The sequence below is a fragment of the Phalangium opilio genome, unplaced genomic scaffold (genome assembly GCF_054372755.1).
Source record: "Phalangium opilio isolate 3A_F unplaced genomic scaffold, DU_Popi_V2 ptg000115l_1, whole genome shotgun sequence".
Taxonomy (NCBI): Eukaryota; Metazoa; Arthropoda; class Arachnida; order Opiliones; family Phalangiidae; genus Phalangium; species Phalangium opilio.
In genome coordinates, this window is record NW_028324210.1 from 106,257 (window position 1) to 123,868 (window position 17,612).

At 40.0% G+C, this 17,612-nt stretch overlaps 1 protein-coding gene across 6 annotated transcripts in view; it reads left to right on the forward strand.

The window, feature by feature from the left end:
- Window positions 1-17,612, forward strand: part of LOC149623043 (B-cell receptor CD22-like) — a 65,153-nt gene continuing 47,541 nt past the window's right edge. For all 6 annotated transcript variants that reach the window (XM_089853485.1, XM_089853483.1, XM_089853486.1 and 3 more), the window contains exons 1-2: window positions 1-1,719; window positions 6,147-6,476. In XM_089853485.1, the coding sequence (XP_089709611.1) occupies window positions 1,431-1,719; window positions 6,147-6,476 (619 nt within the window). In that variant the 5' untranslated portion in view covers window positions 1-1,430. The remainder of the gene's footprint in view (window positions 1,720-6,146; window positions 6,477-17,612) is intronic.

Consider the following 17,612-nt stretch of genomic DNA (forward strand, 5'->3'; position numbering starts at 1 on the left):
AAAGGGTATGCGGGGGAAGAAAAAAATACATAAAACTTTCCAAGACGTTTTCTTGGATTTGAAAAATGAAATGAAAATGGACTTCTCCGTCATTTTTTTGGAAGGGTGGACCGGGAACGCGAGCAACGTTAGGCTGAAGCCACCAGCGTCAAATTTATATAAACATATATATAACAACTAGAAGTGTATAAGATTTCTATCAGAGAGGTGTCGCTATCGTAATTTTTTTACTTCAAATGATGGCCCTTTCGAACAAATCTCAGAAGAGTCAACAATCACGACTCGAATACTTCACTCTGAGTAATAATTATATACTTCTGACGATGGAAAGAAATCAATTTTTGTCATTTTGGGCAAATGCGCGTGAGGAAAGAGATATTGCTAAGATGGCCCGGCCTATCGGTGACTAAATCAAACCTTTGACACGATTTCGACAAGAAAGTCGGGCCGAGGTGATGGCGTTCCCCCTCGTCTTGTCCTCCCCACCCCCCTAGCCATGCCAAGAACAGAATCTTTCTTGGCGTTGCTGGCCCGCTAAAATGACGAATGGAACGTCAACGGCCCATAAAGATGTATCGGAAGAAAACTGCCCTTGAGGCTTTGCATTACCAGAATTATCTCGCTACATCGTCGGAACTACTCTAACGAGTCAACTTAAATTACATTTTTTGAAATTTGTTTACTTTCGAACTATGTTAAGAACAATTAGAAGATCGTCACCAAGTAATATCAATTGTAGTAGATGTTTTCCCACGGAGGCTGTTAACTCTTAAAACAAAGACATCAGTATCAACAAAGTATATACCTATATGTTTTCTTTTGGGATAAGCTTGAAACCAAACGGGCCCGCCGACGTCGAGAGAGGGAGAGAGAAAACTCAGACTAGATGGTCCAATTCCGCAGTCTGAACCAATTTTTTCCCAGCAGCTCCTTCGCTCGTCTTCCTTTTAGTATTCGTTTCTGGGTGGAGAGGGCGCTACGTCACCGCTAGGTCTAGCGTTTCCTTTCCCGCTCTCCGGCCGCCGGGAGCCAGCCTGTTCCAGGAAGACTCCATTCCTGACTGGCATTTTATAAAACCTCAGTCCGGCGCGAGAAAAGCGCACATACGATCGTAGCGTCGTCCTATCAAGCTTCAAAACTCGCGTTTTCCGTTTCGCTCTTCAGCGTCTCTCTCAAAGAGAAATCTCAACCCAGAACCACACCGACGGGATTTAACTTATGAATCAAAGTACGTGACCGGAGTTTCTACAAAGCGAGTGTTCGAGTTTGTTTATAATTTCAACAACGGTGACGAAACGGTGCGTGGCTCAACCGGGATGCGACGAAAGTCATCAACGTCCCGTTGTCGGGTCCCAAATGGACCACCTTCTTTACTGTCGTCCGGATTAACCAAGTTGCAATCGCCATAAAGGTTCTTTTACCTTCGAAATATGACGGGTGGTAAAGAAGTTAGCGTTGTTACGGATAACCGGTTGCCCCAAATCCGGCTCGAAACGAGTCCAAGGAGCGTGTATCCTCGGGACAAGTCAAACTGCTCGGCGTCATCTTCAGCTTTGATTACGGGTCAGGGTGTTGATGTTAACGCGACCACGGTGGGATTTACCTCGCGTCATGTCGCGACTCGTTTGAACAACCTCAATTTACGGTGGTTATTTTTCTCGCTGACCGCTCTGCTCTTGACCAGTATCTCCAAGATTAACTGCTCACGGATATTATCTGGTTCGTATTCTTGTTTATTTCTAAAATGTTCTATTTGCAAACATTGTGAGGGGCATTTCCACCAGTTTTCTATATTTTTATCGTTTATTAGCAGTCCGTCTATAGGAAAATCGGTTGAAACTTGCTTCGACTCTTCAGTAAGGAAAGTGTAGGTTTCTTAGTAAAAATGACCATCTTCGCAAAGCTAATTTCAAATTCCGTTGGTCATTAGTCACTTTTATTTACTTTATATATTAATTTATTAAGATTATATTATGACGGGAAAGATACAGCAAGGTCTGATGTAAGCGGGGAAAAACATTTCTACAGGGGCTCATAGACTTAACGCGTAATATTTCACCCCTAAATGCGGGCTTACCCAAGAAGCACCAACATTTCTAAATAAATAATAATTTATTCCGTGATAAATTAAATTCCGAGCTCTAGGAATATTTTTAAATACGCGCTTACGTAGATAAGCGAAATTGAAATTAATTAAAACGTAGTGGACCTAGAACGATTAAAACCTAATTGAAAACGGAGTATCGGGGAAGAGTCGGGGACGATCAAACTAATAAAAATTTACGAGCTGAAGCTTTCCAAAAGCGTTTGAGGCAAACAACGAGAGATTAGCCTTAATTAAAAGAGAAAATGTGAGAGAAGGAGAAGTGATGGGCCTCGCCACCGCCTCCTGCCCTAGTAACCGGCCCAAAACCCAAGCTTCTTCCGGAAACTATAAAAATCTGGCGGCATTAAAATTTAAACTACGAACCCCCCGTCCCCCGTTATGTTAAAACGAGTATTACCGTAGCTTTACGAGAGTACTTATTAAAGAGAAGGTAACGCTGGACTCGATCTTATTCGAAATTATTCCGTATATACCTTAAGATTGAGACGCTTCATAGGTCCTTTAAATGAGCCATCTGATTGGACAAAGGCTTTCCTAGCTAATTACACCTAATTTACATGTTTTTACATACTAATATCCTTCTGTATCCAGTCCATAAAAGGGGTTAGCTATACGCTAATAGCGCGATTAACGTATTCTCCGTAAAACTCGCGATTCTCTTTGAAAAAACAGATACGCCTTGATTACATTGGCATTTTTCACCTATGCTTACTGAATAAAAATTGATTTAGATAGAGGTAAGACGTAAGAAAGCAATTGTAATTCTGTATCGAACCGTTTAAAACGTTATACCCCAAGTTTTATCTGAAACTCCAATAGGTTATATGTATCCTTACTTTTTTCTTTTACGGTTTTTATCTTGGATTTATTCGACTCCCTAGACTATCGTTTTCGTTTTAGTAAAACCCCGTTTTGCCTTCAAAATGTTTATAAGTTTGAGTTGTCGAAGAAAGAACCGGGGAAGGAATTTTCGTTCGAAACATTTGTCAAGAGCGGCAAAGAAAAACGTGAGAACGATCAATCTATATATATTTCGACGCCGCGCGTGAGTGAAATACGCGCGGGAAAAACAAGACGACCTGAAAGCTTATTTCCAGGACCCACGGTTTTTCCCGCTTTTTTTTTCAATTTATTCATAATTTCCTTCATTTTTCCTAAATTCGTTATTTGCCTAATTACGGTTGTATCTTCTCTGGATTTTATGATAGAGTCTCGCGACCGTGTTTGATGAATAGAGGGATTTTCAGTCTACAAAATGAGCCCTCGAAGTATTCATTCGAAGGTGCCAAACTTAAGTTATAACGATTTTAAGAAAACACTTCCAAGTTAGGGTTGCTGACCCTATTGTGAATTTTATTTTAGAAAACTCGTCTTTACTTTGATAAGGTAGCGCGCTTTCGTTGGGTTTACTAGGTAGTAATCCGCACCTACCTTGCACACTAGTTAAAACTTTTAAAAGAGTCGCAATTTTTATTGTATTTGGAACAAACCCTCGAGTTATCGTGTCACGAAAAGTTGATTAGGAACGAGTTTAATTTTGAAGAAAACTTAAAAAAGAAACTCGCAAAGCCCGTTATAGGATTAACCCGCTAAAAATTCGAAAGCTTTGGAATGAAATTTCGCTTCTTTTCAAATCCAAGGATTTTTCTTGGGCCAACAGTGGTGGCGGCGGCTGCAGCCCACCCGGCTGACCGTATTTCCGAGAGTTTTTCCTTAGCGAGCGTGGGAAGCGCCTTTAAAAAGAGCCGAGCACTAGGTACGTGCCCGAAATATATTAGCGAAGATTTTTCTGCTAAGATACGGAAACCCGCCGCTATATACTACGAGTTATCTTTTTTTTTTTACTTTCGGAGTTCTTTGGGAGCGAGTTTTTTGGGATTTTCCGTCTTCCTTTTTTAGAGGAAACTCTAAGAAATAAGAGAAATTCTTTCATTCCGTCTCCGCTGGCACTAACTCCGAGGAGGAAGAAGCGAGAATGAAAAGGAGACAAGATGCCAAAGACCCGCATTTAACTCAACAAACTTACAATGAAGTGTTTCCTCTCCGATCATTAGCTTCCTAGAAACCCTTTCACCAACAGTTAGAAAAGAAAGATCGTGAGACTTTAGAAACACCCGTGAGAATTTGGATAAGATCGTGAGAGTTTAGAAAAGCTCGTGAGAGTTTAGAAAAGCTCGTGAGAGTTTAGAAAAGCTCGTGAGAGTTTAGAAAAGCTCGTGAGAGTTTAGAAAAGCTCGTGAGAGTTTAGAAAAGCTCGTGGGAATTTAGGAAAGCCCGTGAGAGTTTAGAAAAGCTCGTGCAAATGATAAACGCCATACTGTTACACCCTTACAACTACAATTTCGTTTCAGGAGCAACTTTCTTAAAAAGGGTTATTTTCGGGGGTGAAGTAAAACAATTTCTAGCTCTGTTTTTCGACCATAAAAATAACTTTTCCTACGTCCGTTTCTTCTTTCTTTCGGTAAAACTCCCGCCTTCCCGCTTTTTTTCTCTTTATTTTTCAATTGTAACTTCATGAAGAGGGAAAGTTGGTTATTCGGACTTTTACTCCCGAGGCTTCGCGAAAACCAAGAGGCTATAGATAATCCCAACTGAAATAACAGAAAAACAATTATTATTACTGTTTTCTCTACGGGATAAAACGAAACGTAACCCTTTTCCCGTACACTGATAAAAGATAATACCGACGTGGTCCTCGAACCACCCAAAAATCCTCAAAAAATGATTTTCAAAGTAGCGCAATCGCAAACTCAAACGGAATGAGGTTAGTAAATACTAGACGGCCTGTGCCCATTATTATTATTATCAAACTTGGCGTTAACGAGGTCGCTTAAAAACCCCCAGGAAATTTGGAATGTTTATTGAACAAATTGCGTTGGAATTATTCCATCTAAACGGAGCCCTAGTTTTTCCCTCTTATTAAAGCCGCTATTTACCAGGAAAAAATATTAAGTAACGAGATAGTTTTCGGGTAATTGCGAAAGGATAAAAAAAAGCTTCTTTAAAAGGACATTGTTGATATTCGTGTCCCAGGATATAATAGCCCGAAGGAGCTAGTCGCCTAGAGCCAATTACGCCGCCAAACTAGGCCTAGCTGAAGAGTGAACTACTTTTTCTCTGTATACACTCGGGGGACGAAATCAGCGGCGAAAATTAGTCCAATAAAGGGAGATACGTATAATGACGTCATCACTCGATTTTCTTAAGTCCTGCTCAGACAGTTACCAAAATGTAAAGATGTTTCGCTGAACCCAAATCTTACATTAATTCATTAAGGCAACTGAACCGTCTGAAGTAGTCTTTATTTACACGTTAGTTTATTCGTATTGTTCGGTGACAACCTCTTTTGTTTTACGAGCCTCAACTTCCTCGGGTGAAGCGACTCTCGCGAGGTTCTGTCTGAAAGGAGCTTTAACTCTCCTATATATTTTCCCCGGTTTCAAGACGGGTGTATACGGTCTGCGGTCGGTAATAGCTTCCCTTAATAATTGGATATGGGGGCGACACGGAACGCAAAAGCACCACCAGTTTCTAAATATCTAACGGTTTCGGAATGGTACTGTACTTTGCGACGGATTAGGGACGAAGTGAAAGAAAGAAAAGGTCAAGAGTGTATGGGAATGTCACACGAGAGACCAGGGACTCAAACAACGGAAAGCGAAGAAAGGTTATAGCTTCCATTTTCGGGGTATCACTTGTTCTCCGTATCAGACTCGGCGCTTTTTTTTTGTACCCCAGGGGTATCTTATCTATAAGGCGAAACGGGCCTTACGCTTTAAGGCGCGTTACCATTTCATTTCTTTATCAGTGCCGCTCTAGAAGTAAAGAATTTATCTTCGTTGTGGCTTTTTGGTTAAACGCGAACGTCGGACGGGACGCGCGCTATCGATAAGCTTGCTTTCTTGATCTGAGTATTTCTGGTAATTTAGAGTGGCTCGAAGGCGATAAGCCCACCCCAAAACCCCCATCTTCATTATTATTAATTTATTAATTTAATAATTTGCATTGTTTAAACTAAGATGTGTATATTTTGGTTTAGGTCGAGAGTACACGATCGGTGGTCGAGTGGGAGAAGACGTAGTGTTACCCTGTGACGTGAACGTGACATCGTGCGGAAGAGTATATTTTATTACTTGGACAAAAAACACTTCGACGGAATGGAAACGCGTCTATTTATACAGCGATTCGTACGAAACGCCGATGGGTCAACTGATGGACCCCGAAAAGGCTTCGTTTCTTTTACAAGAAAATGCCGCCTACCTGAGAATCAAATCGCTCAGCGTCGAAGACGAAGGCGCTTACAAGTGCGACGTCACTTACGTCCACGGAAAGTGTCCCTCACTCTCATTCGTCCAACTTCACGCTTTTAGTAAGTACCTACTCATTTACTCTTATTGTTCTTTCTTACCATCGCCTTCGAAGTGTACATCGGGACAAAGATCAAGTCAATAATTAATTAATTTTAAATTAAGCGGAAGAATTCTTCCGTGTTACGGCAGGAAAATCATTGCGCGATTCCTATTAGCCGTTACGGATAAAGTTGAAATCCTTTAGTCCATTGCTTTTCGTTGCTCCAACGAAAAATAAATATTCTAGATTCTTTCCGATATAGCGAAGAAACTCACGCGTGGTAGGCCTAATCTTTAAAGAAGTCGCTTTTCGCAAGCCCGAAGACTAGGGATATAGGGTTAGTCCCCCTATTATCGGACGCTCCTATTATCGGACACATTTTTAAAAAGTTGTTTATAAAACTGCCGGGGAAAAAAGGAACACTGAAAGTTACCTAGTTTTAAAGAGGGTGTCGAAATCTGTATGTTGCATGTAAAAACAGAGAAGGGGCGCGATGTCAGAGGAGGAAAGCGCGAACGAACCAGATATCCAATTTTTTTGATTAATTAAAACTAATTGAGGGGCCGGAAAAATTCTTCCCCCCATTTTCAAATCGTGTTTTGAGGTATATAAATAGAAGCCAATTATAAGTTATGTGTATGGCTGTAAAGCCCGAATCTTTTTCTATAAATTGCTACTTTAACAGTTAGTTCTAGGTTTCTTTACATGAAAATAAAACGCGAATCGTATCTAATGGAGAAAACCTATTATCGGACAGCTTTCAAACACGTTTTAAGGACAAATATTTAACGTAGGCTTACAATAAGAGAGGGATTGTAAATATTTAATGCTTAAAGCGGTTAGTGATGTTCAGAATGGGTCCAGAAGTGTCAGAGAAGTAACAATTTTCACGGGTCTTTTATTGTTAAAAAAATTGGTGTCCCAATTGAGGAACCATTGTCCGATACAAAGATCCCAATGTCCGATAACGAAGACCCACTGTCCGATTCTGGGATCCCAGTGTCCGATAACGAAGACCCACTGTCCGATTCTGAGATCCCAGTGTCCGATAACGAAGACCCACTGTCCGATTCTGAGATCCCAGTGTCCGGGCTACAAAGACCCACTGTCCGATTCTGAGATCCCAGTGTCCGAGTTGGATGTATAGGCGTCCGATAAATGGAACATGGGTGTCCGAATCAACATCCAAATAGCCGATAATAGGGTACGATACTTGCCGAATAAAATCCATGATTGGGACAATATTAGATCGTTCTTTTGGAATTATTTCTATACCATTAGGTGCAGAAACGTTCAAAATATATATTTCATAAACTTTTCAAAGGTTTTCTGTGATTTCCTTACATTTAACCATAATTTTTTAAAATGTGTCCGATAATAGGGGGACTAACCCTAGACATTATATAGACGGGCACCTTTCTAATATCGGGGATAACAGTTAGGGGCTAGCTGAACTTTAACGGGACTCGAAACGAGAGCAGACTGCTCTGAGAAAAGCGGTTCGCCTAATGTTAACTTCTAGGCAGGAATGCCGCGAAAACGAGACGAGAAATAAAAGTTTGAAAGAAAAAAAAGAACGAGTAAATGAGGCGTGAAAAAGAGCTGGGTCGAAGTGTTCCGCGACCAAAGAAGAGTCTATATGGATTTCGCTTTTCCTTTATCGATCAATACCAATGCCAATGGAAAATAAACGACCCGGGCAAATAGATAAGAGCTCGGGCCTTCCGGTTCGTATCAAAATTTTAGCTATTTGAGGAAATTCCATCGTCTCACTTTTTCTTTAATGAGAGCCGTTGTATTTTATAATTAAACTTCGCAATTAATCACGGTACTGTACTTTTGACGAGAATGTAGCCGCTGACTGGTGGGCCCGGGTTCGAATCAGGACCGGAAATAAGCACAGGACACTGGACATTGTCCAATAAAATTTTAAAATGCCCCATAATTTTTTTAAAAACTATGGGGGTCACTAGACAGTTTGACCAATAAATTTTTCAAAGTTTTGCTAGCTTTACTATGAAGATGCAACACTATTTTTGCACACTCCAGTGGACAATGTCCTATAAATTTTGCAGTCAAACGGGGGGGTCACTGGACACATGTCCTATAAGAAATTTTTCTTATTTCCGGCCCTGGACTTCGAATCCCGATGATATCGTCAGTGTGAAAGGTCTCTGAATCACGATGTGTTGGGGATAAATGTATACAGTTGTACTGTTGTCGCAATTACCCCAAATCTGGTCCCTATTTCAAGCGATTATTCTCAATCTGCTGATCGATTATTACGAGTGACTCTAGGCGATTTTTTCCAATCAAATTATAAAAAAATTTTATTTTAACTCAATGGCGTGTTAACGTTTCGGCGCCTCAAATATTAAAAGGGTAAAGTCCCAAAATGTAGTTTTTTTTTAAAAGTAAATTAAAGATTTGTCAGCAGCGATTAGAGTTGAGATGATTTTATGAATGATTCTAGTCGAGTTTATACTTACGATGTTAACAGGTCTTATTCTGTTTTATTGTTAGTTAGCGTGTTCTATTCTGTTTCATTGTTAGTTATCGTGTTTTATTCTTAGCTAAGGTGTTTAATTGTTAGTTAACGCGTTTTATTGTTGGATGACGTGTTATATTGTTAAATAAAGTGTTTCATTGTGTTTTTATGTTGTTATATGGTGCTTTTATGGTGTTTTATAGTATTTATTGTGTTTATACGCTGATTTATCGTGATTTAAATTTAAATATTATAAATATTAAAATACCCATTGGTGGTTTAAATCTGTTTTATTGTGTTTTTATACTCTTTTATAGTGTTATACTCTTTTATAGTGTTATACTCTTTTATAGTGTTAGGCTGTTTTATTGTGTTTTTATGCTGTTTATTGTGTTTAACCTATTCTAAAAAAGCTAACCTATTCTGTCACTCGTTTAGCTAACCCACCCTTTCACTCGTTTAGCTAACCCACCATTTCACTCGTTTAGCTAACCCACCATTTCACTCGTTTAGCTAACCCACCAACTCTTTTAAGCTGCTTAATGTGTGTTTATCCTGTTTTTATGCTGTTTTAATGTGCTTTTATGCTGTTTTAGTTTATTTATAGGTTGTTTTATTGTGTTTTTATGCTGTTTTATTGAGCTTTATGTCGTTTTTGTTGTGTTTTATGTCGTTTTATAGTGTTTTATGCCGTTTTAATGTGTTTTATGCCGTTTTCTTGTGTTTTATGCTGTTTTATTGAGTTTTTATGCTGTTTTATTGTGTTTTTATGCTGTTTTATTGTGTTCTATGCTGTTTTATTGTGTTCTATGCTGATTTATAGTGTTCTATGCTGTTTTATAGTGTTTTTAAGCAGTTTTACAGTGTTTTTAAGCTGTTTTATTGTGTTTTAATGTATTTATGCTGTTTTATTGTGTTTTATGCTGTTTTTATGCTGTATTATTGTGTTTTTATGCTGTATTATTGTGTTTTTATGCTGTTTTATAGTGTATTTATGCTGTTTTATATTGTTTTTAAGCGGTTTTATTAAATTTTTATGCTGTTCTATGGTGCGTCCATACTGTTACCCCCTGCTGTTTCCATACTATTCCCCCTGCTGGGACCCCCTGCTGTTTCCATATTGTTACCCCCTGCTGTTACCCCCTGCTGGGACCCCCTGCTGTTTCCATACTCTTACCCCCTGCTGGGACTCCCTACTGTTTCCATATTATTACCCCCTGCGATTTCCATACTGTTACCCCCTGCTGGGACTCCCTGCTGTTTCCAAACTGTTACCCCATGCTGTGACCCCCTGCTGTTTCCATACTATTACCCCCTGCTGTTTCCATACTGTTACCCGCTTCTGTGACCCCCTGCTGTTTCCATACTGTTATCCCCCGCTGTGACCCCCCTGCTGTTAGCCCTGCTGGGACCCCCTGCTGTTTCCATACTGTTACCCCCTGCTGTGACCCCCTGCTGTTACCCCCGCTGTTACCCCCTGCTGTTACCCCCTGCTGGGACCCCCTGCTGTTACCCCCTGCTGTTTCCAAACTGTTACCCCCTGCTGTTTCCATACTGTTACCCCCTGCTGGGACCCCCTGCTGTTTCCATACTGTTACCCCCTGCTGTTTCCATACTGTTACCCCCTGCTGTTACCCCCACTAAACGAAGCTAAACAAAGCTTCGTTTAGCTTCGCTTAGCTTCGTTTAGCTTCGTTTAGCATCGTTCAGCTTCGTTTAGCTTCGTTTAGCTTAGCTTAGCTTCGTTTAGCTTCGTTTAGCTTCGTTTAGCTTCGTTTAGCTTAGCTTAGCTTCGTTTAGCTTCGTTTAGCTTCGTTTAGTTTCGTTTAGCTTCGTTTAGCTTCGTTTAGCTTCGTTTAGTTTCGTTTAGCTTCGTTTAGCTTCGTTTAGCTTAGCTTTGCTTCGTTTAGCTTCGTTTAGCTTCGTTTAGGTTCGTTTAGGTTCGTTTAGGTTCGTTTAGGTTCGTTTAGGTTCGTTTAGGTTCGTTTAGGTTCGTTTAGCTTCGTTTAGCTTCGTTTAGGTTCGTTTAGGTTCGTTTAGGTTCGTTTAGCTTCGTTTAGCTTCGTTTAGCTTCGTTTAGGTTCGTTTAGCTTCGTTTAGCTTCGTTTAGCTTCGTTTAGCTTCGTTTAGCTTAGCTTCGTTTAGCTTCGTTTAGCTTCGTTTGGCTTCGTTTAGCTTCGTTTAGCTTCGATTAGCTTCGTTTAGTTTCGTTTAGCTTCGTTTAGCTTCGATTAGCTTCGTTTAGCTTCGTTTAGCTTCGTTTAGCTCCGCTTAGCTTCGTTTAGCTTCGCTTAGCTTCGTTTAGCTTCGTTTAGCTTCGTTTAGCTTCGTTTAGCATCGTTTAGCTTCGTTTAGCTTCGTTTAGCTTCGTTTAGCTTAGCTTAGCTTCGTTTAGCTTCGTTTAGTTTCGTTTAGCTTCGTTTAGCTTCGTTTAGCTTAGCTTAGCTTCGTTTAGCTTAGCTTAGCTTCGTTTAGCTTCGTTTAGCTTCGTTTAGTTTCGTTTAGCTTCGTTTAGCTTCGTTTAGCTTCGCTTAGCTTCGTTTAGCTTCGCTTAGCTTCGTTTAGCTTCGCTTAGCTTCGTTTAGCTTCGTTTAGCTTCGTTTAGGTTCGTTTAGCTTCGTTTAGCTTCGTTAAGCTTCGTTTAGCTTCGCTTAGCTTAGCTTCGTTTAGCTTCGTTTAGCTTAGCTTAGCTTCGTTTAGGTTCGTTTAGGTTCGTTTAGGTTCGTTTAGCTTCGTTTAGCTTCGTTTAGCTTCGTTTAGCTTCGTTTAGGTTCGTTTAGGTTCGTTTAGGTTCGTTTAGGTTCGTTTAGGTTCGTTTAGGTTCGTTTAGGTTCGTTTAGCTTCGTTTAGCTTCGTTTAGGTTCGTTTAAGTTGGTTTAGGTTGGTTTAGGTTCGTTTAGGTTCGTTTAGGTTCGTTTAGGTTCGTTTAGGTTCGTTTAGGTTCGTTTAGGTTCGTTTAGGTTCGTTTAGCTTCGTTTAGGTTCGTTTAGGTTCGTTTAGGTTCGTTTAGCTTCGTTTAGCTTCGTTTAGCTTCACTTAGCTTAGCTTCGTTTAGCTTAGTTTAGCTTTGCTTAGCTTAGCTTCGTTTAGCTTCGTTTAGCTTAGCTTTGCTTCGTTTAGCTTCGTTTAGCTTCGTTTAGGTTCGTTTAGGTTCGTTTAGCTTCGTTTAGCTTCGTTTAGCTTCGTTTAGGTTCGTTTAGCTTCGTTTAGCTTCGTTTAGCTTCGTTTAGGTTCGTTTAGCTTCGTTTGGGTTCGTTTACGTTCGTTTAGGTTCGTTTAGGTTCGTTTAGGTTCGTTTAGGTTCGTTTAGGTTCGTTTAGGTTCGTTTAGGTTCGTTTGGGTTCGTTTGGGTTCGTTTAGGTTCGTTTAGGTTCGTTTAGGTTCGTTTAGGTTCGTTTAGGTTCGTTTAGCTTCGTTTAGCTTCGTTTAGGTTCGTTTAGGTTCGTTTAGGTTCGTTTAGCTTCGTTTAGCTTCGTTTAGGTTCGTTTAGCTTCGTTTAGCTTCGTTTAGCTTCGTTTAGGTTCGTTTAGCTTCGTTTAGCTTCGTTTAGCTTCGTTTAGGTTCGTTTAGCTTCGTTTAGCTTCGTTTAGGTTCGTTTAGCTTCGTTTAGCTTCGTTTAGCTTCGTTTAGGTTCGTTTAGGTTCGTTTAGCTTCGTTTAGCTTCGTTTAGCTTCACTTAGCTTAGCTTCGTTTAGCTTAGTTTAGCTTTGCTTAGTTTAGCTTCGTTTAGCTTAGCTTTGCTTCGTTTAGCTTCGTTTAGGTTCGTTTAGGTTCGTTTAGGTTCGTTTAGGTTCGTTTAGCTTCGTTTAGCTTCGTTTAGGTTCGTTTAGGTTCGTTTAGGTTCGTTTAGCTTCGTTTAGGTTCGTTTAGGTTCGTTTAGCTTCGTTTAGCTTCGTTTAGCTTCGTTTAGCTTAGCTTAGCTTCGTTTAGCTTAGCTTAGCTTCGTTTAGCTTAGCTTAGCTTCGTTTAGCTTCGTTTAGCTTCGTTTAGTTTCGTTTAGCTTCGTTTAGCTTCGTTTAGCTTAGCTTAGCTTCGTTTAGCTTAGCTTAGCTTCGTTTAGCTTCGTTTAGCTTCGTTTAGTTTCGTTTAGCTTCGTTTAGCTTCGTTTAGCTTAGCTTAGCTTCGTTTAGCTTAGCTTAGCTTCGTTTAGCTTCGTTTAGCTTCGTTTAGTTTCGTTTAGCTTCGTTTAGCTTCGTTTAGCTTCGCTTAGCTTCGTTTAGCTTCGCTTAGCTTCGTTTAGCTTCGTTTAGCTTCGTTTAGGTTCGTTTAGCTTCGTTTAGCTTCGTTAAGCTTCGTTTAGCTTCGCTTAGCTTAGCTTCGTTTAGCTTCGTTTAGCTTAGCTTAGCTTCGTTTAGGTTCGTTTAGGTTCGTTTAGGTTCGTTTAGGTTCGTTTAGCTTCGTTTAGCTTCGTTTAGCTTCGTTTAGGTTCGTTTAGGTTCGTTTAGGTTCGTTTAGGTTCGTTTAGGTTCGTTTAGGTTCGTTTAGGTTCGTTTAGCTTCGTTTAGCTTCGTTTAGCTTCACTTAGCTTAGCTTCGTTTAGCTTAGTTTAGCTTTGCTTAGTTTAGCTTCGTTTAGCTTCGTTTAGCTTAGCTTTGCTTCGTTTAGCTTCGTTTAGCTTCGTTTAGCTTCGTTTAGGTTCGTTTAGGTTCGTTTAGCTTCGTTTAGGTTCGTTTAGCTTCGTTTAGCTTCGTTTAGCTTCGTTTAGGTTCGTTTAGGTTCGTTTAGGTTCGTTTAGCTTCGTTTAGCTTCGTTTAGCTTATCTTTGCTTCGTTTAGCTTCGTTTAGGTTCGTTTAGGTTCGTTTAGGTTCGTTTAGCTTCGTTTAGGTTCGTTTAGCTTCGTTTAGCTTCGTTTAGGTTCGTTTAGGTTCGTTTAGCTTCGTTTAGCTTCGTTTAGCTTCGTTTAGCTTAGCTTTGCTTCGTTTAGCTTCGTTTAGCTTCGTTTAGGTTCATTTAGGTTCGTTTAGCTTCGTTTAGCTTCGTTTAGGTTCGTTTAGGTTCGTTTAGGTTCGTTTAGGTTCGTTTGGGTTCGTTTAGGTTCGTTTAGGTTCGTTTAGATTGTTTAGGTTCGTTTAGGTTCGTTTAGGTTCGTTTAGCTTCGTTTAGCTTCGTTTAGCTTCGTTTAGCTTCGCTTAGCTTAGCTTCGTTTAGCTTAGTTTAGCTTTGCTTAGCTTAGCTTCTTTAGCTTAGCTTTGCTTCGTTTAGCTTCGTTTAGCTTAGCTTTGCTTCGTTTAGCTTCGTTTAGGTTCGTTTAGGTTCGTTTAGCTTCGTTTAGGTTCGTTTTGGTTCGTTTAGGTTCGTTTAGGTTCGTTTAGCTTCGTTTAGCTTCGTTTAGCTTCGTTTAGGTTCGTTTAGCTTCGTTTAGCTTCGTTTAGGTTCGTTTAGGTTCGTTTAGGTTCGTTTAGCTTCGTTTAGCTTCGTTTAGGTTCGTTTAGGTTCGTTTAGGTTCGTTTAGCTTCGTTTAGCTTCGTTTAGGTTCGTTTAGGTTCGTTTAGGTTCGTTTAGGTTCGTTTAGGTTCGTTTAGGTTCGTTTGGGTTCGTTTAGGTTCGTTTAGGTTCGTTTACGTTCGTTTAGGTTCGTTTACGTTCGTTTAGGTTCGTTTAGGTTCGTTTAGGTTCGTTTAGCTTAGCTTAGCTTCGTTTAGCTTAGCTTAGCTTCGTTTAGCTTCCTTTAGCTTAGTTTAGCTTCGTTTAGGTTCGTTTAGGTTCGTTTAGCTTCGTTTAGTTTCGTTTAGTTTCGAAACTAAACGAAACTAAACGAAGCTAAACGAAGCTAAACGAAGCTAAACGAACCTAAACAAAGCTAAACGAAGCTAAACGAAGCTAAACGAAGCTAAACGAAGCTAAACGAAGCTAAACGAACCTAAACGAACCTAAACGAACCTAAACGAACCTAAACGAAGCTAAACGAAGCTAAACGAACCTAAACGAACCTAAACGAACCTAAACGAACCCAAACGAACCTAAACGAACCTAAACGAAGCTAAACGATGCTAAACGAACCTAAACGAACCTAAACGAACCTAAACGAAGCTAAACGAAGCTAAACGAAGCTAAACGAAGCAAAGCTAAGCTAAACGAAGCTAAACGAAGCTAAGCTAAGCAAAGCTAAACTAAGCTAAACGAAGCTAAGCTAAGTGAAGCTAAACGAAGCTAAACGAAGCTAAACGAACCTAAACGAAGCTAAACGAACCTAAACGAACCTAAACGAACCTAAACCAATCTAAACGAACCTAAACGAAGCTAAACGAACCTAAACGAAGCTAAACGAACCTAAACGAACCTAAACGAACCTAAAGGAACCTAAACGAACCTAAACGAACCTAATCGAACCTAAACCAATCTAAACGAACCTAAACGAAGCTAAACGAACCTAAACGAAGCTAAACGAACCTAAACGAACCTAAACGAACCTAAACGAACCTAAACGAACCTAAACGAAGCTAAACGAAGCTAAACGAAGGTAAACGAAGCTAAACGAAGCTAAACGAACCTAAACGAACCTAAACGAACCTAAACGAAGCTAAACGAAGCTAAACGAAGCTAAACGAAGCTAAACGAAGCTAAACGAACCTAAACGAAGCTAATCGAACCTAAACGAACCTAAACGAAGCTAAACGAACCTAAACGAACCTAAACGAACCTAAACGAAGCTAAACGAACCTAAACGAACCTAAACGAACCTAAACGAAGCTAAACGAAGCTAAACGAAGCTAAGCTAAGCAAAGCTAAACTAAGCTAAACGAAGCTAAGCTAAGCGAAGCTAAGCGAAGCTAAACGAAGCTAAACGAAGCTAATCGAAGCTAAACGAAGCTAAACGAACCTAAACGAACCTAAACGAACCTAAACGAACCTAAACGAACCTAAACGAACCTAAACGAACCTAAACGAAGCTAAACGAAGCTAAACGAAGCTAAACGAACCTAAACGAACCTAAACGAACCTAAACGAAGCTAAACGAAGCTAAACGAAGCTAAACGAAGCTTAACGAAGCTAAACGAAGCTAAACGAAGCTAAACGAACCTAAACGAACCTAAACGAAGCTAAGCTAAACTAAGCTAAACGAAGCTAAACGAAGCTAAACGAAGCTAAACGAACCTAAACGAAGCTAAACGAACCTAAATGAACCTAAACGAACCTAAACGAACCTAAACGAACCTAAACGAAGCTAAACGAAGCTAAACGAAGCTAAACGAAGCTAAACGAAGCAAAGCTAAGCTAAACGAAGCTAAACGAAGCTAAGCTAAGCAAAGCTAAACTAAGCTAAACGAAGCTAAGCTAAGCGAAGCTAAGCGAAGCTAAACGAAGCTAAACGAAGCTAAACGAAGCTAAACGAAGCTAAACGAACCTAAACGAACCTAAACGAACCTAAACGATGCTAAACGAAGCTAAACGAACCTAAACGAAGCTAAACGAAGCTAAACGAAGCTAAACGAACCTAAACGAACCTAAACGAACCTAAACGAACCTAAACGAAGCTAAACGAAGCTAAACGAAGCTAAACGAAGCTAAACGAACCTAAACGAAGCTAATCGAACCTAAACGAACCTAAACGAAGCTAAACGAACCTAAACGAACCTAAACGAAGCTAAACGAAGCTAAACGAAGCTAAGCTAAGCAAAGCTAAACTAAGCTAAACGAAGCTAAGCTAAGCGAAGCTAAGCGAAGCTAAGCGAAGCTAAACGAAGCTAAACGAAGCTAATCGAAGCTAAACGAAGCTAAACGAACCTAAACGAACCTAAACGAACCTAAACGAACCTAAACGAACCTAAACGAACCTAAACGAAGCTAAACGAAGCTAAACGAAGCTAAACGAACCTAAACGAACCTAAACGAACCTAAACGAAGCTAAACGAAGCTAAACGAAGCTAAACGAAGCTTAACGAAGCTAAACGAAGCTAAACGAAGCTAAACGAACCTAAACGAACCTAAACGAAGCTAAGCTAAACTAAGCTAAACGAAGCTAAACGAAGCTAAACGAAGCTAAACGAACCTAAACGAAGCTAAACGAACCTAAATGAACCTAAACGAACCTAAACGAACCTAAACGAAGCTAAACGAAGCTAAACGAAGCTAAACGAAGCTAAACGAAGCAAAGCTAAGCTAAACGAAGCTAAACGAAGCTAAACGAAGCTAAGCTAAGCAAAGCTAAACTAAGCTAAACGAAGCTAAGCTAAGCGAAGCTAAGCGAAGCTAAACGAAGCTAAACGAAGCTAAACGAAGCTAAACGAAGCTAAACGAACCTAAACGAACCTAAACGAACCTAAACGAACCTAAACGATGCTAAACGAAGCTAAACGAACCTAAACGAAGCTAAACGAAGCTAAACGAAGCTAAACGAACCTAAACGAACCTAAACGAACCTAAACGAACCTAAACGAACCTAAACGAAGCTAAACGAAGCTAAACGAAGCTAAACGAAGCTAAACGAAGCTAAACGAACCTAAACGAAGCTAATCGAACCTAAACGAACCTAAACGAAGCTAAACGAACCTAAACGAACCTAAACGAACCTAAACGAAGCTAAACGAAGCTAAACGAAGCTAAGCTAAGCAAAGCTAAACTAAGCTAAACGAAGCTAAGCTAAGCAAAGCTAAACTAAGCTAAACGAAGCTAAGCTAAGTGAAGCTAAACGAAGCTAAACGAAGCTAAACGAACCTAAACGAAGC